The 22,985-nt window shown below is 38.4% G+C and overlaps 1 protein-coding gene across 1 annotated transcript in view; it reads left to right on the plus strand.

Annotated features, from left to right (window-relative positions):
* The window catches only part of LOC127110120 (uncharacterized), a 130,665-nt gene extending 108,295 nt beyond the window's left edge, over positions 1-22,370 (plus strand). The window contains 3 exon segments of the mRNA XM_073004562.1: positions 18,123-20,420; positions 20,621-20,766; positions 21,087-22,370. Coding sequence (XP_072860663.1) covers positions 18,123-20,420; positions 20,621-20,766; positions 21,087-22,370 — 3,728 coding nt within the window.
* Positions 22,371-22,985: the final 615 nt, after the last annotated feature.

Here is a 22,985-nt window from a genome sequence, read left to right on the forward strand (position 1 = left end):
TAGGTCGAGACCCATGATACAAGATTCTTATTTAGCCATATTGTTTTTACCATCGAAGTATAATCTCGCAGCGAAAGGAATATAACCATTATTTGGAGTGATCAAGACGACTCCAATTCCATTCCCTATAGAATTTAAGGCACCATCGAACGCGAGCTTCCATCGAGCCCCTGGTTCAGGTCCCTCATATGGACCGAGAATTTCATAATCTTTTACAAGAATTACATCCTCATCAGGGAAATCAAACGACATTGGTTGATATTCTTCCAAAGGTCGGTGAGCAAGATGATCTGCTAACACACTTCCTTTGATTGCCTTCTGGCTAACATATTGGAAATCATATTCAGTCAATTGCATTTGCCAATGAGTTATTCTTCTAGTGATATCAGGTTTTTTGAATATGTACTTAATTGGATCCATTTTGGATATCAATAAAGTAGTATGATAGACCATGTACTACCTTAAGCGTCGAGCAGCCCATGCTAAAGTGCAACCAGTCTTCTCCAAAAGTGAGTATTTGGTCTCACAATCACTTAATTTCTTGCTCAAATAATAGATGGTGTGCTCTTTTATGCCTGTGTCATCGTGCTGACCAAGTACACAACCCATTGATTCATCTAGAACTATGAGATACATTATCAGTGGTCTACCTGGAACTGGTGGTATTAGGATTGGTGTTTATTGTATATATATATATATATATATATATATATATATATATATATATATATATATATATATATATATATATATATATTATCGAATTCCCCTTGGCAATCTTCATTCCACTCGATCGTTTGACTTTTTCTCAGCAATTTGAATATAGGTTCGCAAGTAGCTATTAGATGAGAGATGAACCTCGAAATGTAATTTAGTCTACCTAGAAAGCCTTAGACTTCCTTTTCTTGTTCTAATAAATGGCATATATTGAATAAATTGAACTTTGTCAGGGTCAACTTCAATGCCTCGTTGACTGACAATGAATCCAATAACTTACTGGACCTAACCCCAAAGGTGCATTTTGTAGGGTTCAATCGTAGCTTGTATTTCTTGAGTCTAGCTAATAATTTTCTCAGATGGTCAATATGTCTGTCTTCAGTTCTGGACTTGGCAATCATATCGGCCATGTAAACCTCTATCTCTTTGTGTATTATGTCATGAAAGAGGGTCACCATGGCCTTTTGATAGGTTGCCCCTGAATTTTTCAAACCGAAAGGCGTGACTTTATAGAAGAACTTTCCCCACGGGGTGATAAAGGTGGTTTTTCCATGTCATCAGGAGACATCTTTATCTGATTGTACCTGGAGAAACCATCCATGAATGAAAAGATAGATAATTGAGCGGTGTTGTCAACTAAGAAGTCAATATGAGGCAAAGGGAAATCATTATTCGGGATTGCTTTGCTTAAGTCTCTATAGTACACACACATTATGACCTTGCCATCCTTTTTTGGGACTGGTACTATGTTTGCAACCTAATAAAGATACTCAGATATAACTTACCAATGTTGAATTGTTTCTTAACCTCTTCTCTGATCTTGAGTACCATGTCCGGTCTTGTCCTTCTGAGCTTTTTCTTTACAGGAAGATATTCAGGCTTGAGTAGAAAGTGATGCTCAACAATCTTAGTGTCTAGACCAAACATATCTTGATAGGACCAGGCGAAGACATCCACATACTCTTGTAGTAACTTGACCAACTCTTATCATACACTAAAATTTACCATACCCCCACATCATTTTCTTGAAACCTAATCCATGAGCATACATCTCATACATGTCATCTCATATGCATTTGTACTTAATGATCCACAAGAATCCACAAACTCAAGGCATCGTATTCATCTGCAAAGCCCCGAGATCCTTAAACCATGTTGAGGTGTGCCCAAGCCACCTTAACCATAATCTCGTCCTCAAGCATCCAACAAATCTTGGAGTATCATTCAAAATATAACACTCACCCTTCATGACCCCAATTGGATGGCGAGTCCCATTTGAAGATGCCTCAAGATTCATCTGGTCACCCAAGGACCCTAACCCTAGATCTTGACCCTCATTTGGATTCTACAAGTCTTGATACCCCACGTATCTTGACCATGTCATTGAGGACCCCTAAAATCCAAAGTTTGTTCATGCCTCACACCTTTGAAACATCCCAATATGACCCTTGTATCTCAAACCCTAATTCATTTGGCCTTAGTTCTTGACAAAACTTGTGGCTCAAGAAACCCTAATTTGGGGATCCATTGATCATTAACCTTGCTTCATTTTTATCATCCAATCACCATACCATTCACCCAACATCATTTCATATCCATTATAATCAAAATCCATCATTTGGTCATGATATTTCAACTTTCAATGCTTTTATCCACCCATAAACTTGACATGAAATCATCCCACAAATATCCAAATCTTATTTCCCATAATGGTATGACCACATGAGCTTAAAACATCCACCATTGTGCCTTGGAAATTAAGAAATCACAAAATCCCATTTTTAGGTCATGTTGGTTGGCCACATTTTGGCAAGAATGGCCTATGGAAAGTTCCAAAGACCATAACTTTCTCATTTCACAAGATTTTTAAATTCTACTTAGATCCAAATGTCCTAAATGAGTCCCTCTTCAAATTTTTTTCAAGGTCCAATACCTAATTCATTGAGGAAGGACCTCAATTTTTGCATTGACCAAGCTGGTCCAACATGCCAACCATGCCCTAAAACATGACCAAGACCACTACTTTACCACATTTCCATTTTCAAACAACAACTCCTTTGGACCTGGTTCTTTTTGCATCCAATCAAGGACATGGCAAGGAATAGTTGGCACAAGTTTTAGACAAAATACACAAGCCAAATTTATTTGGCCTTGGTTCAAACATTGATGTTCACCCTTATGCACAAACCAGACATGCCTAAGTCAGATTTTGCATTTCCATTCACCAAGCCTTCAAATCAATTCAATATGATCCCAATGGTACCTAAACACATTACATATGGTATTTTGGTTAGAATGGAAGTCAACTTGGTATCCAAAACATCTCAAAATGCAAAACCTGATCCCATGTGCAAAATCTAAAATTTCCTAAATTGGCAAAAAGGGAAATCCATAGCAGGCCAAACCAAGTCCCTTGTGTGTTCTAAATCTATGCTAAGGACCAAGACAAAGTGATCTAAGATGCAAGCAAGCTCAGACAAAAACCACACTTATCCCCCAATGTCCAACCTTGAGCATGCTTCAAGCTCCACACCATTCTAAAGAAAACCTTAAGTTATTTCCCTCCAATCCATCCAAACACCTTCCTTATAAATAGGGGAAGGTGGCCCTTCATTTTCCAAGAATTCCAAGCCACAAAACCTATGTTGCACATTTGAGTCAAAGCCTCTAAAATAGAGAATCATGTTTTAAGCTTCAAAGTGTTTTAACCCCAAACAACCATCTAGAAACCTTCACTGACCTCTACTTAAACTTTCCCAAGTCCTAACTCATCCTTCCTAAGCCTCATCTGAGTTGAGTTAAGTCGTCGGAATACCACCCTGAGATCGATTCCGATCAGGTAGTCTCATTCACCCCATCTCTGAAACAAGTTACCAATCACCTCGGAATTTCCTTGTGATCATTAACCCCAAAATTTTAACTTTGATTAACTCATATTCAAAATTTAATTTTTAAATAGGTCAATTGTATTCATTTGGTTTGTGGTGAAATACTCCACACTCAGAGCGAATCAATGGCTCATGAGTGTAGAGGATGATTTTTTTTCATGTTTGCAAGTTACCTCCATGCTTTAATCTGGTTAAAAACACGTAATTTCAAGTTTTGATTTTCGAAGGTTGGAGGTTGAAGACAACCGTTTGCGCGTTTTTTGAATTTGAAAATATTTCGTGTCGTGTCCTGGTAGGTTGGTCAGCGTGCGCATTCGTTTTAATTTTTGTTTATTTTATTTATCATGTGGAATTCATTTGTTAACACTACCAAACGCTTGGCCCAGTGGGAGAGGGGGTTAATCCCCATGTGACCCCAAGGTCAGGGGTTCAACCCCCAACATGTGCAGAATGTTATTTTGTTTTTGTTTTCATTTTATTTATTTTCACCCTATTTCATTTCCAACTTTGGTTTATTTTCTTACCCCTATTCATTTTATTATTATGAAAATATTTTTAACATTGACCCCATTATTTTGGTATCTAGTATTTAATAATGTCCTGTTTCAAGTCATTTGGATAATTTTTTATGGGCTTGTGAGGCCTTGAATCTTAGGACTAATGAAATCTACTTTAGTCATGATATTGGTTGGTTTAAGGTTGATTAAACCTTCAATACTTTAAACCTACTAATGGATGATCATGTGTTCATCCATGGTACTTCGAAGCATGGATAGGTTGCCCCTATTTCAACCAACTTGGGTGATTTGAGTTATAGATGAAGCCTTGCTTACATATGCTAGCTTGTGATTTCATCTGATACATTGTTATTTTTGTTGATTATACTAACCCACTAACCTCTTATACTTGTTTATATAATACACTAACCCTTACTATTTTGTTAATATTATGCTTTGATCTTATACATAGTTTAACGTAACAACTTAATCAAAGACATTAATTTTCAACCTTGAATTTTGCGTAGTCTTCCTTTTGTCAATCTATTGATAGATGGACTTGCGGTTTTACAACCTTCATTGGTACAAATATATTGTAAGTTGATCCATTGGTCATCTTCAATACTTTGCATCAGTGATAAGTTATCCCCTGATGCACCATATTTTGAATCTATTGACCTAAGGATAGATAATCCTCAAGTGTTGATCCATTTTTCATAATACCAATTTAACCTAACTTTATTAACTTTGATTACCGTTAACCTTTACTATTATCATTGTTAGTTTTGTTACTTTTATGTCATTTACTTTCTAATTTATGTTTAAGTATTCATCATCATCATCATCATTGTATAAACTCATCATGCATGTTTATTTTATTGTCATTTATCTTTATTGTTATCATACATTAAAAACAACAAAAACATGATAAAATGATAAGACCAAAAATAAGCATTCCACTTAAGCAACTTAGACTTAGAGGATCCCATCCTAGGACCTTTGCTTGGATGACTTTTCCATTACTCTTTGATACTCTGTTGACTTTGGGTTTCATCTTTACTTACATTTCGGTTATAAGAATAACATCATAGCATCACCCTAGGGGGACCTGTTTGTAAGACCATTATCCTTTGTTTAGCTTAGGTCACTTTTGCACACATAAGGCTTTCTCTTGGGTTACCTTACAATGAGCATCTTTACTTTCATGTTGGTTACCTTGCATACATGTTGCATTATCCAAGTTTCATAATCAAATAAACAAACCCTTGATCCAACGTCAAGCGGCATTTTCATAATCAAATCCAAAACATATTAAAACTACAATTAGTATTGTGCGCCACGAGCCTTAAATGGTGGAGAATGAGTAAGAATGGAGCATTCCTACCCTTACTCTGATTATTTTGGATGCAAGACACTTGGCTTGTTTTTCTAGAATGTTCACATCCATCCATAGACTTTAGTGCAATTTAATCACAAACTCTTTTTATAAAACCCTTATTCAAGGTAAAATCAATTCAACCCATCAAACCTTATTTTTGTGCATTAGGGCACCACTTCAAAAACCCTTTTCTCAAAGGTAAAATCAACCCACACACAAGCATTTTCTACTCCAAACTATTGAGCTCTGATTCCTCATCCCCAATGAATGATACGTAGGCACAAGGGCCACAATCCTTGGCGAGCACAACAAACAAAAACTCCTAGAGTCCAATAATTTTTTATACACTCTTTTGAAAATAAAAATAATAAATGTGATGCATACCCGCATACATAAACAACCCAAATGGTTCCCATGGAATACCATGGACGTGAGGGGTGTTAATACCTTCCCCTTATGTAACCGACTTCCGAATCCAAATCTCGGTTGCGAGACCGATTCCTTATCCCTTTTTGCGCTTCCTGGGCGCATCTCTTTTTTGAGGGTTTTATCGACTATTTCCCCTCGCCTCTCCGATAAAGGAACATAAATAAAATTCGGTGGTGACTCTTATGATTTTGCCTTCTCTCTTCTCTTTCAATTGAGAAGGCATCCTTTAGTTCAGTCCCGGTTCCTCACTCCGTTAAATCCGCGGTAGCGACAACTCTGTATGCACGTGTTTCTCTAGAGATGCTCCAATCTTTACCTACTTTATGGCTTCTCCAGTCCTTGGATTAATGACATCTATAGGCTCTTGGTGCGGCTGAATCTCTTTTTGTTCTTGCTCAAGGAGCCTGGCCAGTTCACCTGGCCGTTCACAATCTTCATCACCATTGTCTTCGACATGGTTATTTGGGAGCCCAAAGTTACAGGGGATTATAGTCGTGTTATTATCATTGGATTCATGATTTCTTCATGTTTATGGGATTTTATTTTAGAAGTATGCTTGTGGAAAGGTAAAGAAAAAGAAGTTTTTCCATTTATTTGTGAAAAAATAAAAATAAAGGAAAGAAAAGGAATGCGATTTTGAATGAAAAATACTTTTTATTGATTGAAATATAATGCTTTTAATATATGGAGGCCCTTTACAAAGTTATCCTATTTCCTAGGGCGGGGACAAAGGATTTAGAAAATACAAATGCATTACTTTGATATTGAAAAGACTGCAATAACCACGAAAGTCGTCTTGTTATTCAATGCAAAGCCACGTGGACACCAGTGTATGAAGCTTGGAATTTCTTCGATAGCATCTTCCATGATTGCCGTTAGGTTGTCATGTTGGAACCCAACATTGCTGAACACTTCCTGGATATGGAAGAATTTCTTCTGGTCTTCAGGATTAGGCATGCTTGATGATGGATGGTAGCCAATACCAAACAGGTTATTCTTCTCAGTGATGTCTAGCACTTGTCCCGAACCAGCAGGGTTACCTTTTCAAGAGTCTCTTTAGCATTCTTTAATGAAGACATGATCAATTTTAGCGCCTTATCAAGATTAGACGTAGTGGTATTGACACTATCAAATTCTAGGCAGTGAAAGGGGACCTATATTGCATCCATGTAGGTTTTGACATATCGAAATGATGACAACTCGCTTATAAGCATGTCTTTTTCACCATAGATAATAACCAACTTGCCTTCCACCATGAATTTCAGCTTCTGATGCAGCGTAGAAGTTACTTCCCCATCAACATGAATCTATGGTCTCCAAAGTAAACAACTGTAAGCATGGCTAATGTCCATCACTTGGAACGTAATGGTGAGCATATGAGGTCCAACCTGAATTGGCAAAATGATCTCACCGATCACCTGTCTTCTAGAACCATCGAAAGCTCTTACAATTAATGCGCTATCTCTCATTTCTGCTCCTTCAACTAATAGTTAGTTCAATGTGCTCTTTGGTATTACGTTGACAGAGGAACCGATATCTACAAGAGCTCTGGATAGGACAGTGTCCATGCAGGTAACAGAGATATGCAACGCCTTATTGTGAGAAGCTCATCCACTTGGTAACTCAACATCATTGAATTCTAGGTAACGACTGGCAATAATATTTGCGACTACTTCGTTGAATTGGCCAACAGTGATATCTTGCATTAAATGGGCAGTATTATGTACCTTCATCAAAGCTGCTCGATGAGCCTCTGAGCTCAAGAGAAGTGATAGGATCGATATCTCAGATGGTGTCTGACCTAATTGGTCCACAATATTGAAGTCTCTCTTTCGAATTAGTCCGAGGAATTCCTGACTTTCATCGGGAGAGATATTCTCTTTGTGAGGTTTTGGATGTACCTCCACATCCAATACTCCTTTTCCTTTTAAAGGAGTAGCTTTTGCTGGCTTGTTCATAACATCATTCATCTTGGGTGGAGCAACTGATGTAACCCTCTTATGATGAATTCATGTTGGTTCCCCCTCTTCCTAGGGAGAGGCTACTAGTATACTTTTCTCCTTTGGGAGAGTTGCTGCATGTGGATCTGGTTTCGTTGCAAACTTTGGGGAGAACACATGACCACTCCGAGTCATTCCCCCAGTTCCCGCTAAATTGATGATTTCTAACTCAAATATTTTTATGGGCTTTCCTCCCATATAGGCAGTAGTTTCATAATGCCAAGGCACAACCTTGGTACTCTAGAAAGGGAAAGGTCCTGGAACACACATATTTACATGTTGCAATAGTTTCTTCGCATGTGCCTATATTTGTTTCCATTTATAGACAATATTGATTGGATCAATAGTAGACACATCGACATTGACATTTGTTTTGGTGAACTAGATCGCTCCATGGTCCATCATACTTTGTACACAATCATTCAGCTCACTACAGTGATTTGGTTCCATTTGGCATATGCCACAATCTTTGTGCAAATCTTGCAATAAACCATGGTCTTGTAGTCTCTTCCTAATGATTGACATCAAGGTCTTGACCTTGGTGACATCTTTGATTACTTATCTACATTCTACCTCGTCAATTGCATTAATCGATGTCCCATCTTGGCTAGGTAAAAGGTTCGTCTTTACATTTGGTTGTTCTTCAATAAAGGTCAATAACTTTTGATCAAGAAGCTCCTCAACCATCTTCCCGAAATACGAACCCTGGAGCATATTTATGAAAATGTATACGAGTTCAGACTCGGATAAAGGTGGTTAAACTCGAGCTTTCATCTCCCTCTAACATCGTGCGTATTCTTTGAGCTTGGTTTTGTAGTTGTAGTCTAGTTTGAGCCATATTGAGGTTGTATTTATATTGTTTTAGGAAAGCATTAGAGAGATCTTTCCATATGTGTATCTTGCTTTGTTCTTGCCCCATATACCACTCTAGAGACGCTCCAAATAAGTTGTCTTGGAAGCAATGGATCAGTAAAGTGTCACTGTCAATATAAGAGGCCATTTTTCTGCAGTACATGGTTATATGGATTTTCGGACAACTCAAGCCCTTGTATTTCTGAAAGTCAGGAGCCTTGAGTTTCTAAGGCAACATAACATTGGGTACCAAACATAACTCTTGTGCATCCATTCCATGGGTTGAGAATACTTTTATGGCTCTGATTCATTCCTCCGGTAACTGGTAATTACTAGAAGGCTTGTTCGGATTAGCATAAGGAAAGTTCTGATTAGTGTACTTAATACCTTGAGGAGCATACCAAGGACAAGGATTAGCAAAAATTACATCAGGATCGGAAAACTCTGCCCCAAGATTAGCATATTGAGCCCCATGATTAGCAAATTGAGTATTGGTGTTAGCATATTGTGTCATATAGTAGGCATAATATGGACCTGTATTAGCATATGGTTCCCCATGATGAGCAGGTGGTGCTTCAGGTTGATTAGGTTGAACGCCTAGGTGAGGATATTGTGTAATAAGTCGGATGTGTTGTGGAGGAATCTGGAAGTTAACGGGAGGACCCATGTACTCGTTCTCTGTCCCAACTCGTGCTTCATTAACCCTAGGTATGGAATTTTTCTGAGGTTGATCTTGAGGAACTTCATTATTGTCGAGATCCATCACCGACGGAAATACATTATGAGGAATTCCCCAAGGATGACTGACTATATTCCGATTAACCTGAGGCTAAGGCCTTGGGTAATTAAGAAGGAAAGATCCACCATTGCCAGTTTGTGGAGTAAAGTTATATGTAATCCCCCAGGGATGGACAATGGCATTTCTACTAGGACCAGGTAGAGATCTTGATTGGTTAGGTACAGGATGAACGGTCATTTTAATTTCAGTCGGGATTTCAGTAGCAGCTTGAGTGTTATTCTTCTGAGTGTGAATGAGTTCAAGAATCATATCCATATTTCCTTAGGCATGCTACAATTTTTCCTTATAAGTATTGCTCTCTTGTTTAATTTCTACCATTATCTTTTGGAAATTATCTCGAGTAAGATATTTTCATCGGAGAATCGTCATTTTTTTTGGATGGTGCAAAAGAGATTATATGAGAATCTTGGTTTTAGAATGAAATGTATGAATGTATGGATGTGTGCAAAAAGTTTATTTTTGTTTCCACGGAAATGGTAAAATGTGAGAAATTTCTCTAGAAATAGTATGCATATGCTAAATTAATTTTTTATGATGATATGATATGCAACGTCTAGGTTCAAAGGTTCGACATATTCTGGATAAAATTCATATGATTCTCAAGGTATAGGTTCAAAGGTTTGACGTATTCATGATTCTCAAGGTAGGTAGAGTTTTAGGTTTCCTGCACACAAAAAAACCCATATCCCTCTCACATGTAGGTTCTAGAAGGTGGTTCCTAAAAAGGCCTCTTAGAGTCATGGATTCAAAAGAATATATATACCTTGCCGTAGAAACTGCTTGCAGGACAATGGTGCTTCCAAGTGAATCTAGTTTGGGTGTGGGTCTCGTGCCAACCCAACACGCGAAATGTTGGTCAACAAGACTATCCACGATTCTATCCTGTGTGTATACTCAAGCTCGAGTAGGGAGCTTTTCTTTGAAATAGCATCATGAAATCCAATCCTTAATAAAAAAATATAACAAATATCGAAAATATAACGAATATATAAAAGAAATACATATGCAATAAAATAAAGAAAGTAAAGCAATAAAGATAAACACTCAAACATGCAAAATAAACAAAAACAACTAGGCTTGACTTGCTTAAGAATCACAAGCAGAATCGGTAGTTGTCGCGCTGCAAAAAATAACTGAGCGCATCGCACGCTCAAAATACAAAAGATTCTCCACTGAATTTCATTTATTCTAAGAGAAAGGGAAAAATCAATAAAACCCAAACATAAGAGAAAACAGTAAGGAAGTCGGTTATGCAAGGAGAAGTGTCGCGGCGCAAAATATACCTGAGTGAAAGGAACGCTCAAAATATAAACAAGTCAGAGTCGCCACCGGACATTATTTATTCCCAAAGAGGGAAAGAGAAAATATTTATGAAACCCCTAAAAACAAAAAGAAATGGTCGTCGTAACCAAATGGGGTTTGGGAGTAGGTTATGCAAAGGAAGGTATTAGAACCCCTCACACCCGTTGTACTCAACGAGACCCATTTAGTTAATTTTGTGTAAGAGTGTTAGCTTGCTATTAGTTTGCGACCTTCTACTTTATCAAGTGAGGGAAAAAAAAGGAAAACGATTTTTATTAAAGGGGTGCCTGAAAAGATTTTAAAATCCTGCTCCTACGTATCTCCAGGTGCTATGGAGAAATCAAGGTTGCGTAGTTCTACTATGAAATAACTACTGGGTTGATTTCTTTTAAGGAGTGATCCTTTAGACATATCGAGTGACTAAACCTTTACTTGTTGCCCACTCTTAGAAGCAGAAGCCTTTGTTTGTTTCACGTCGGATATGGATAAAGCATACTCGTTTCTGAAAATGTTTTCGAGGTTGCAGAAGGGCGGAAAATAAGTTTGATTGGTTAAGTTGCTTTTATCATGAAGATTTAATCTTTAATGAAGGTGAGTAAACATTTGAGAAGAGGTGTGCACGAAGCGCGCGTTTACTCGGGGTATGCATGGATGTGGTCCCATTGTCCCCTTATTTCAACTTTGTTTGATGTGTTTTTGATTTGAAAGACTAATAATCATTTAGAATCTGGTGTGCTATGAACCCTCAACCATCAAGAGGTCTGAAGAGATATGCGTCTCTTGGTCCTTTACCTTTCAATTTTATTACGAAAAAGGTTTTGCACCAACGACTTGAAATTGGATCAAGCGTTGCAAGTGTATTATAAAAGGGTTTGATTTAATGAGGAGAGATTCTCGACTTTGCATTAAATTTAGATTTGATTTGGTAAAAAGACTCGACATTGGATCGAGTGTTTGTATTTTTGTTCTTTTCTGAAAGTTATTGATTTTAATCTTTGAATTAATAATCAACTGACATAAACAGTAAACAGAAAACCTCTAAAATTATTACACTTTACGGGGATAGGGTTCCAATTTGACTAATGGGGATACAGTACAACAATTAATATACAAGTTCAATAAATAAATGAAAATAACAAAAACCTCGTTGTAAAAAGGCCCAAGAGAAAGCAAAGGGACCAGAAATAAATCAGAGTTTTAAAATACTGAATTTAGCACTATGTTAAGAAATCGTAAAGTGATTCATGTAGGAATCCCCCTATATGAGGTCAGTCAACAAAACTCTATGCTTTTTAAACAATTTCTAAAGTTAAATTGAATTTTTAACTCTGAAATTACAATGCATATGTGAAAAACCGATGATTTAAACAACATTTTTAAAAAGAAACGACAATTAAACTAAATAATTTAGCGTTATGTTAAGCAATCGTAAAGGAATTCATGTATGAATCACCCTATCTGAGGTTGGTCAACAAAACTCTAAGCGTTTAAGCAGTTTCTGAAGTTAAATTAAATTTTTAACTCCGAAAGAATTTTTCTATTTAACCATTAAAACTCATTAATCAATTAAACTTAAATAATTAAAATTACTAACTGTAATTGATAAATTAAATGAAACAAAAGAAATAAAATAAATGAAAAAAAAACAGAAAAAAAAACAATATGGGATTATAAACAATGGTATTTTGGGTATGAGCAAATAAAATATCCAAAACATGAGCCCAAAGCCCACAAAAATACAACCCAAATTTAATAATAATAATAATAATAATAATAATAATAATAATAATAATAATAATAATAGTAATAATAATAAATACAATAAAAAATGAAAAGAAAAACTCCACAAGTGAAGAAGGCAGTGTTTCCCCTCTCACTTAGCATGACATATCTGACTTTTTCCAAAAACTAACCTCCACTAATCTTTTGACAAGTGGCATAGACAAATAAAACAAATCAAAATCCACATTTTTCTCTTTGTCAATCTCAGTCTCACTCGTTCTCTCTCGCCCAAAATCCTAGTCTTCTCTCCTACAAAATGGTTTTGCAATGGAGAGAGCAAGGCGATTCAATTTAGATGGAAAAAGTGAGTTTGTTTTCTAACACGGAGGGGAGCGACATATGTGGTGGTGTGATTTTTTGTGTAATGGTTACAATAGGTGTGCGGATTTGTGTTATTGTTGTTGTTTTGATGTTGTTACACTAGGTTTAAGTAGGTGAAGATGGATTCGTCGCGGTGGCTGAGCAGTGCAGGTTGAGAAGGCGATAACTTCCATTTTTCACAGTGGAGTTTGACTGTGGGGTTTGTTTGTGGTGGTTCGTAGCGGCTATAATGTGTGTGAGGTGAGTGGATTTTTGAAGGAAAGAAAGGTGAGGAAGTTACGGCGTGCACAATGGAGAGAGGAATGGATGAAGGTGGAAGAAAGAAGGAGCTTGGTCGCTGTGTACGGTGGTTGAACGTTGTTTTTTTTAAAACAAAAGATGAAGAAAGGATAGAGGATTGAAGAAAATGACACGTGGAAAGAGAAAAAGGTGGTTCCGTTAATGCACGAAGGAACATTGAGAGAAGAAAATCACGTTGGTGGTAGTCGTTGGTTGGTGAAGGGCGGGTGATCGGTCACCATTTCTATTAGATTTTAGTCTTGTTTTTATTGATAAGTTGATCAATTCGGTAACAATGTTATGGTATGTTTATGTTTTTTTTCGCATTGTTTTGTTTTTCGTTGATTAGTGTGTTAGTTGCAATGTTAGGTAGTAAAGTGAGTTGTTTTGGTGTTATTATCTTTTTAATTTGAGTTCTCTATGCGTGATGCTTGTTTTCGGTAGTCTTATGTATGTGCAGCTTGAGCAAAGAGGCAACGGACGTGCCAAAGGAGAGAAGACATAAAAAAGGACTGGAAAATACAAAGGCATGAACACCCGCACGGCTTGTGCAGCAGCACACGGCCCGTGCAGGATGGATGCTCCCCTCCCATACAAAAAACAGGGAGTTTGCACGGCCGGCCGTGCAGGTTGACACGGCCCGTGCAATAAGGTCTGAAGCAGAATTATTTTTGAAGAAAATCTGGGAGCTGCACGGCTTGTGCAGGATTGGCACGGCCCGTGCAGAGTGCGCGAACAGAATTCCATATTTTGTGTTTTCTTATGCTTTTTGGATCCGGAGGGGCATTGTTGGTATTTTGGTTTGGGGATTTTACCTAGACTATTTAAACTGAGGAAAGAGAAGGAGAAAAGGACTTTTTGCAAAATTAGGAAAGAAGATTACACTGAAGAAGATTGAAGAAACAAGAGAATTCACGACGGGGAGATTCAAGGTGACCAACCATTGAAGATCATCGTTTGAAAACTCATTGTAATGTCTAATTTCTTGAACATGTCTATTTTCTACAATATGAGAGGCTAAATCCTCCAATGTTAGGGAGGTGTCAATGATGTGTTAGGGTTTAAGAATATTGATCTCTTTGTTTTGAATTCAACGTTTGAATATTTTTGCATCAATTTTATCATTTAATCATTTGTTTGCTTATGCCATTGGGAACATAGGGATGAGTTTATTTAACGTAAAAAGCTGGAAAGTAACGTTAAAGGTTTGGTGAATGATAATATTGTGAAGATCTCACTTAGGTATAAGGTTTCTTCACAATAACTAGAATAGTTCTTGATAACTAATTGCTTAATCTTCACACTAATTTGAACGGAAGTAAAGATTAGGGTAGAGATTAAAGTCTTTTTCACTAAGGAATTAGGGAAAAGTAAACTTGAGAATCAGTGATGGATGCATATGAACCTGTTGAATTTATCTAAAGAAATCACTTACCCTACACATTATACACCAATCCCTAACATTTGTTTAATTCATAGAAAGTCAATTTTAAATTCTAAATTCGTTCTTGTGCACAAGTTATTCTAAACAAATTCAACTAAATACTTTTGTTCAACTGATAATCGTCACTATTTCGTATTTCTAACGCAATCCTTGTGATTTGATACTTGTGGGATAAATTCCATTAAAACTACATCGGTAACATAGTACACTTGCTATTTTCCCGATCAAGTTTTTGGCGCCGTTGCCGGGGATTGCCAAAAATACGAAATTGATCAATTATCAATTGAAATTTTATTGCCAAGCAATTAAAATTGTATTATTTATTAGATTTTAGCATTACTAATTTTGTCTAACTTGTTTATGCGAGGTAAGGCCTCAGCGGATTTTTCTTTTGACGCAGAACCAGAAAGAACTCTCCGTGCTCGATTGAGAAAAGCTAAGCGAGAAAAACTGGAGAGACCAGATCAAGAGGAAGAGGAAACTGTTTCCGTGCACACAGAAAAGTCAAATTCGGATTCAGAAACAGAATCAATTCAGGAAGTCATGGTTGACGATCCACCACGACCTGAAAGACTTCTTGGTGATTATGGGGGTAATAACAATCCGGGTGGGCGTATGACAATTGTGAACCAACCGGTGAATGTTGAGCAGTTTCAGCTACATCCCAACACGATTAATCAACTAGAAAGGAAGTCCTTTGCTGGAAGAGTGAATGAAGATGCAAATAAGCATCTCCGACGATTCCTCACCATGTGCACTACTCTCAAGATGTCTGGACATAGCGAAGAAGCAATAAGACTTCGCATGTTTCCTTTTACTCTTGCTGATGAAGCAGAAGAGTGGTTTTACTCTCTACCAGCTCGTAGCATCACCACATGGGAAGAGATGGAGAGAGCGTTCTTGCAAGAATACTTTCCCGCATCTGTCGCATTGAGGAAGAGATACGACATCCTGAATTTTAAGCAAAAGGAGGGTGAGTCACTAGGAGATGCTTACAAAAGATTCAAACGGATCTTAGTGGCTTGTCCTACTCATAACATGGACGAAACAGAACAAATGCAAATGTTTGTTAATGGTTTGCGAATTCAGACAAGACAAATTCTCGACTCAGCAGCTGGTGGCTCAGCCAACTTTTCAACAGCCACTGGCATGAAGAAGATAATTGAGGCTATTGCGTCAAATGAGCATCTGGATTTGTATGATAGGGTCTCGAGCAAAACTGCACTGATTGATTTGAAGCTTGAGACAAATAAGCAGGTAAAAATTGAAGACGCTGTAGCTGCAGAAGTGGAAAAAAGGCTAAAAGCATTGAATATAAATGCTCAGAAGGTGGCTCAGGTGCAACAAACACCAAATGATGCTTGTGAAATATGTAATGGACCCCATAACACGGTTCATTGTTTTGCAACACCTCAACAGATAGAAGAGATCAAATTTTTGAAGCAAAACAATCCCTACTCCAACACTTATAATCCGGGGTGGAAGAACCATCCAAACTTTGCATGGAGAGATCAGAAAGGGAATGTGCAGCAGCAAGGCCAGAGCCAGTATCCTAATCAATATCAGCAACAACAGCAACATGTTCCAAAGAAAGCAGATTGGGAAATAGCCATTGAGAAGATGGCAGCTCACAACATTCAGTTTCAAGACGAGACAAGGAATAATCATAAGAATACGACAGCTTCTATCAAAAATCTGGAAGTCCAAATGGGTCAAATTGCACAACAATTGGCAAATGCGCAAGCACCGGGTGGTCTACCCAGTTCTACTATAATCAACCCCAGAGACAATCAAGGTGTTAAGGTCGTTGTAACAAGGAGAGGAAAAGCTATTGAAGAAGCTGAGAAAGAGGTAGTTGAGGAAGAATTATTAGAAGTGGAGTTGGAGATTTGTGAAAATAAGAAAAAGAATGAAGAGGTAACAACACCGATGGTGGAGAAAGAAAAATCGAAGGATCCAATACCCAAGGTTATTCTCCCCTGTCCTGCTAGAGCAAAGAAGAAAGATGTTAATGAGAAGAACTTTGAAAAAAATTTAGAATTGTTCAGAAAGTTAGAAATCAACATCCCATTTTCTGAAGCTTTAGAACAAATGCCGATCTATGCTAAGTTCATGAAAGACATTATCTCAAAGAAGCGGTCCATTGAAACTGAACCAGTTATCCTGACCGAGAGGTGTACTGCTATTTTACAAGGTCTAAAAATTCCATTGAAAAAGAAAGACAAAGGTGCAGTGACTATTCCTTGTGCAATAGGGGATAGAACATTTAATAAGGCACTCATCGATCTTGGTGCAGGAGTGAGTCTCATGCCTCTCTCAATCTACAAGAAGTTGGGTATCAATTCAGTCAAAGATACGAGAATGACATTGCAGTTCGCGGATAATTCCATGAAAAAACCGCATGGGATTGCAACTGACGTTCTGGTTAGAATTGATAAGTTTGTTTTTCCTGTGGATTTTGTTGTACTAGACATGCCTGAAGATGAAGAGATTCCTATAATTATGGGAAGACCTTTCCTAGAAACAGGACGGGTGATGATAGATATGGAAGAAGGTACTATGACACTCAAAGTTTATGATGAAGTGCTGAAAATCAATGTTAGAGAATCTATGAAATTCAAAGAAGACGTAGGTACAAGTAAGAATGTTGAGGTGTTAGATACAGTGTTCATCAAAGCAGTGAGTTGTAATGTGCCAGAATTACCTCTTGAGAGAGTGTTGAGTTTGTCCATTTGTGAAAAAAGAAGAAGGGATGGATGAAAAAGAGTTGGAAGTGTTGGATATGATGGAAGTGCAACCTCAATGGCCAAGATCTAAACCACACCGGTGGGAAGACTTGAGAGAATCACCAGCATCAGAAAAGAGTAAAGAAGTGAAGAAAAAGAAAGAGTTAAAGCAGCTACCTGACAATTTGAAATACATTTTTCTTGATTCAGAGGAGAAGTGTCCAGCTATTATCAACTCATCTCTAAAAGAAGTCCAAGAAGAAAAATTGATACAGGTTCTAAAAAGGTACAAGGGTGCAATTGGATGGTCGATTGAGGACTTGAAGGGTATTAGTCCTACTATTTGCATGCACAAAATCTTAATGGAGGATAATCAGAAACCGGTTGTACAACCTCAGCAGAGACTTAACCCAGCCATGAAGGAAGTTGTTCGTGAAGAAGTTGTCAAACTCCTAGATGCAGGATTGATCTACCCAATTTCTGATAGCGCTTGGGTGAGTCCCGTTCATATGGTACCAAAGAAAGGTTGAACTACTGTGATAAAAAATGAGAAGGATGAGTTAATCCCAACAAGAACAGTTACTGGGTGGAGAGTGTGCATAGATTACAGAAGATTGAACACAGCTACTAGAAAGGATCACTTTCCTTTACCTTTCATTGATCAGATGTTGGAAAGGTTGGCCGGACATGATTACTATTGCTTCTTAGATGGATACTCTGGATACAACCAAATTGCTGTAGCACCTGAAGATCAAGAGAAGACTGCATTCACATGCCCTTATGGTATTTTTCCTTATAGGAGAATGCCCTTTGGATTGTGTAATGCACCAGCTACCTTTCAACGGTGTATGACATCTATTTTTGCTGACATGCTTGAGAAGAACATGGAAGTGTTTATGGATGATTTCTCTGTGTTCGGGCCGTCATTTGAGGAGTGTCTGATAAATCTGTCTTTGGTCCTAGAAAGATGTCAACAAACCAATTTAATCTTAAATTAGGAGAAGTGTCACTTCATGGTTAGAGAAGGGATAATGTTAGGTCACAAAATTTCACACCGAGGAATAGAAGTGGATAAAGCCAAAGTGGAGGTTATTGCCAATTTACCTCCACCAGTGAATGAGAAGGGAATAAGGAGTTTCTTAGGACATGCTGGATTTTACCGCAGGTTCATAAGAGATTTCCCCAAGATTCCGAAGCCGTTAACTAGTTTGTTGGTGAAGGACACTCCTTTTATCTTTGATGAAAAGTGTGGGGAAGCCTTCACAACCCTGAAAAACAAGTTGGTGACGGCCCCTGTTGTTATTTCTCCTGATTGGTCTCTATCATTTGAGATCATGTGTGATGCAAGTGATATAGCTGTTGGAGCGGTGCTGGGACAGAGAAGAGAAAAACTCCTGCATGTAATTTACTATGCAAGCCATGTCCTGAGCCCCGCTCAGATGAACTATGCAACTACAGAGAAAGAACTCTTGGCAGTTGTATATGCCTTCGACAAGTTCAGGTCATATTTATTAGGGACGAAGGTAATTGTTTATACTGACCATGCTGCTTTGAAATATCTTTTTTCTAAACAGGAGTCAAAGCCAAGGTTGTTGCGATGGATATTGCTGTTACAAGAATTTGATCTTGAAATTCGGGATAAAAAGGGATGTGAAAACACCGTAGCTGATCATCTATCCCGAATGTCACCGATAACAGAAACAGAGGAAACACACCCAGTCAAGGATGAGTTTGTGGATGAACGAATCCTCGCTGTGATGAGAATTCTGTGGTTTGCCGATTATGCAAACTATTTGGTAGGTAATGTTATTCCTGATGATTTTGATTATAACAAAAAGAAAAAGTTTTTGCATGACTGCAGGTTTTACCTATGGGACGAACCATTCCTATACAAGAGAGGTGTAGACGGATTAGTTCAGAGGTGTGTCCCGGAAGAAGAACAAAGTGATATCCTAAAAGCTTGCCACAGTTCGGAGTATGGTGGACATTTCAGTGGAGATAGGACTGCAGCAAAAGTCCTTCAGTCTGGATTGTATTGGCCAACTTTATTCAAGGATGCGCAGAGAGTAGTGAAAGAGTGTGATAGGTGTCAGAGAACAGGAAACATCTCTAGGAGGAATCAGATGCCTCAAAAGGGAATGCTGGAAGTTGAACTATTTGATGTGTGGGGGATAGACTTTATGGGTCCTTTCCCACCATCATTCGGGAAGAATTACATCCTGGTGGCTGTGGACTACGTGTCCAAATGGGTTGAAGCAGTGGCATTGCCCACGAACGATGCTAAGGTAGTGGTAGCATTTTTAAAGAACAACATCTTCTCAAGGTTTGGAGTGCCTAGAGCATTGATTAGCGACGAAGGCACCCATTTCTTGAATAAGCTGATGGAGAATTTGTTGAAAAAGTACAATGTGAAGCACAAAATCGCCACCCCATACCACCCCCAGACAAGTGGACAAGTGGAAGTGTCGAATAGGCAAATCAAACAGATCCTTGAGAAAACTGTCAGTTCCTCCAGAAAGGATTGGTCAATTAAGCTGAATGACGCACTATGGGCATACATAACATCTTTTAAAACTCCAATAGGTATGTCCCCTTATCAGTTAGTTTATGGTAAGTCTTGTCATCTCCCGCTTGAATTAGAGCATAGGGCATTCTGGGCCTCCAAATTCCTCAATTATGATCTTTTCAAAGCTGGTGAATCCAGAATTCTTCAACTCCACGAGCTAGAAGAATTTAGGAATCAAGCTTATGAGAATGCCAAAATTTATAAAGAAACAACAAAGAAATGGCATGATCAAAAGATTCAAAAAAAGGAATTTTGGGAAGGGCAATTGGTTTTGCTGTTTAATTCCAGATTGAAGTTGTTTCCTGGAAAGCTGAAGTCTCGATGGTCTGGACCATTCATTGTACACAAAGTCTTCCCACATGGAGCCATCGAAGTTAAAAATCAATCAAATGGAGACATCTTCAAAGTCAATGGTCAGAGGTTGAAACCTTACTATGAAGGTGATGTTACCGGGATTGTGGATCTCATTCGTCTCACTTGAGAAGTTTGATTCCCGTCGAGCCATGCGACGTTAAACGAAGCGCTTTGTGGGAGGCAACCCACACATTTTAATTTCGTATTTTTCTTTTGTTTCTATATTATAGTACTTTGTGTTTTGTTATCTTGTTTCTTTTTTGGTGTCTGCTGTTTTCAATTTCAGGTTGGAGTGGAGAAGCATTGAGAATTAAGAAAACGGAAAAATTTTCAAAAATTTCAGACTGGCACGGCCCGTGCAGTGGGACACGGCCCGTGCAGAATTCCAGAATTCTGCTCCATACAAAAAGCCGTGGCTTTGCACGGCCGGCCGTGCAGACCCCAGAATTTTTGAAAATTTTTTATTTCAAAATCCGGTGGGATGTGGACCCCACACGGATTATATCACTTCCCACTTTCTCTTTCACTCATAACTCTCACTTTGCAGCAACCCTAACCCCCGTTCTCTCTCAAAACACAAAAACCTCCATTGTTATCCAACTTCTAACCTCAATTTGCCCATCACAAAACCCTCCATTCACAAAAGTTGTTCCCCTCATCATTCTCTACGCAGCCACCGGTTTATTTTTTATTTATTTTTTATTTTTTTTATTTTTTTCAAATTTTCGTTTTTGTTTCTAACATTTTTGTAGGTGATGAAAATGCCCCCAAAGAGAGCAAATAAAGGAAAAGCGGTGGCAGAGCCATCTCGGCCTCGACAGCGAGCACGACGAGAACCCAATGCCCATGGGATTGTGTTTGAGGCAGAAGAACACGTTAAGAGGTATAGGGTACTTTGTAAACGTACATTGTTGCCCACCAGGTATGTCTGTGATCAAACTATGCTTGCTATGGGAATTTTTGATGATGTTGTCCAATTGTATAACACGGGAGGAATTCTGAATTTTATGTTTAATGAAGTGCCGACATACGAGCGCTTAACCTTAGAATTTCTAAGCACCGTGGATTTCAATTTGGAGAGACAATGGAACGGGTCCTCCACAGAGTATTTTGGTACCATGACATTTCGCCTATACAATGAAGATTATTCTTTATCTTCGATTGAACTTGGGCAATGTTTAAAACTTCCATTAGTCGGACATGGCATGGTACCCTCTGATTTTGAAAGACATGTATTTTGGGCTGCTATCACCGGTTTACCTGTTTATGACCCACGTAGTTCTAAAGCATCCTGGATACAAAATCCTTGTTTCCGTTATGCGCATAAGGGCTTAGCTTATACTATGTTTGGTAGAGGTGATAGTACGGGTGTAGTTACAAAAAGGGAATTATATTTATTGCATGCTATGATCTATGATGTTCCTGTTAATGTTGCAGCATTTGTCGCAGATCATTTGACGGCCATGGGTAAGGCTACTAAGGGTGCTATCTCTGTTGGGGGTTTAATTACTCAAATTGCTGATCATTGCGGTTGCCGAATCGCTATGGATGGAGAAGAACCCCTTAAGTCTTTGAGAAAAGTGGATTTGAAGGCATTATGCCAACAACTGATGTTGCAAATAAGCCCCCATGGTTATGCATTGCTCAGTCGAAATAGAACTCTCTTACAATTACCTAATCCTAACCGCACTGCTATTTCTAATGATGAGAACTGGTTGTATGTTGCTGTCAACCCCGATGAGGGGGATGATGAGGATATTGTTGCAGGTCAGGAGGGAGATGCAGAGGCACCTGCTCAGGAGCATATGGCTCCTCAACCGAGAGGACCTCGTCAGCACGGTGAAGGATCCTCTGCTGCCGGACAAATGCGGATGGATCAGTTTGAGGCAGAACAAGCTCGACAAGGAACAAAGCTATTTCGTCAGGGGACACAGATTGATAACATGGTGGCGGAGCAGCTCCGACAGGGGGTTGCTATTGGTGATATTCAGCGCATGATGCAGCAGTTAATGCTGCAATTCCCACCGCCTCAGTAGTAAGTCCTTTCTGCACTTAAGCTGAAACATTTGGGACAATGTTCAGTTTAGGTGTGGGAGGGGTCCTTTCATTGTTTGTTGTTTTGTTGTTTTATTTTATTATTGTGTTTTGTTTTGTTTTGTTATGTTTTTCGTTTTTTTGTTATGTTTTTGCGTCTACCGTAATTGTTACAGGCTTGATTGACAGAGATTGGAAACTGACAAATCGATAGTTAGTGGATGAGAATACAACCTCAATTTGTCTCCCAAGGCACCTTGGAAGTGGTACCACCAATTGAAAGTTGGACGCTGCCGTCGATACTTGACTGGGCTGGTGGATGGTGTACCTGATACGGGAAGGAGCTGCATGACACTCAGAGTGTTTTGGAACCTATAAGCTTACCCCACATGGTGAGATCACAAAAAGACAAATTCATCAGATAAGCATCATGAGAGTTCGTCAGGTATGACTCTATCCCTCTGAATTTGCGTCCGTTCTATAGACACGACTTGACGGGAGGACACACACTGAGGCACTTGTTTGTTTAAAACCCCTGAGCCTTTTAGCCATCCATTTTCATTAATTTTATCCTTTGCTAACCCTGTTGAGCCTGTATCCATTTGTTTGTTTTCAAC

Source organism: Lathyrus oleraceus, chromosome 1, assembly GCF_024323335.1.
Source record: "Lathyrus oleraceus cultivar Zhongwan6 chromosome 1, CAAS_Psat_ZW6_1.0, whole genome shotgun sequence".
NCBI lineage: Eukaryota > Viridiplantae > Streptophyta > Magnoliopsida > Fabales > Fabaceae > Lathyrus > Lathyrus oleraceus.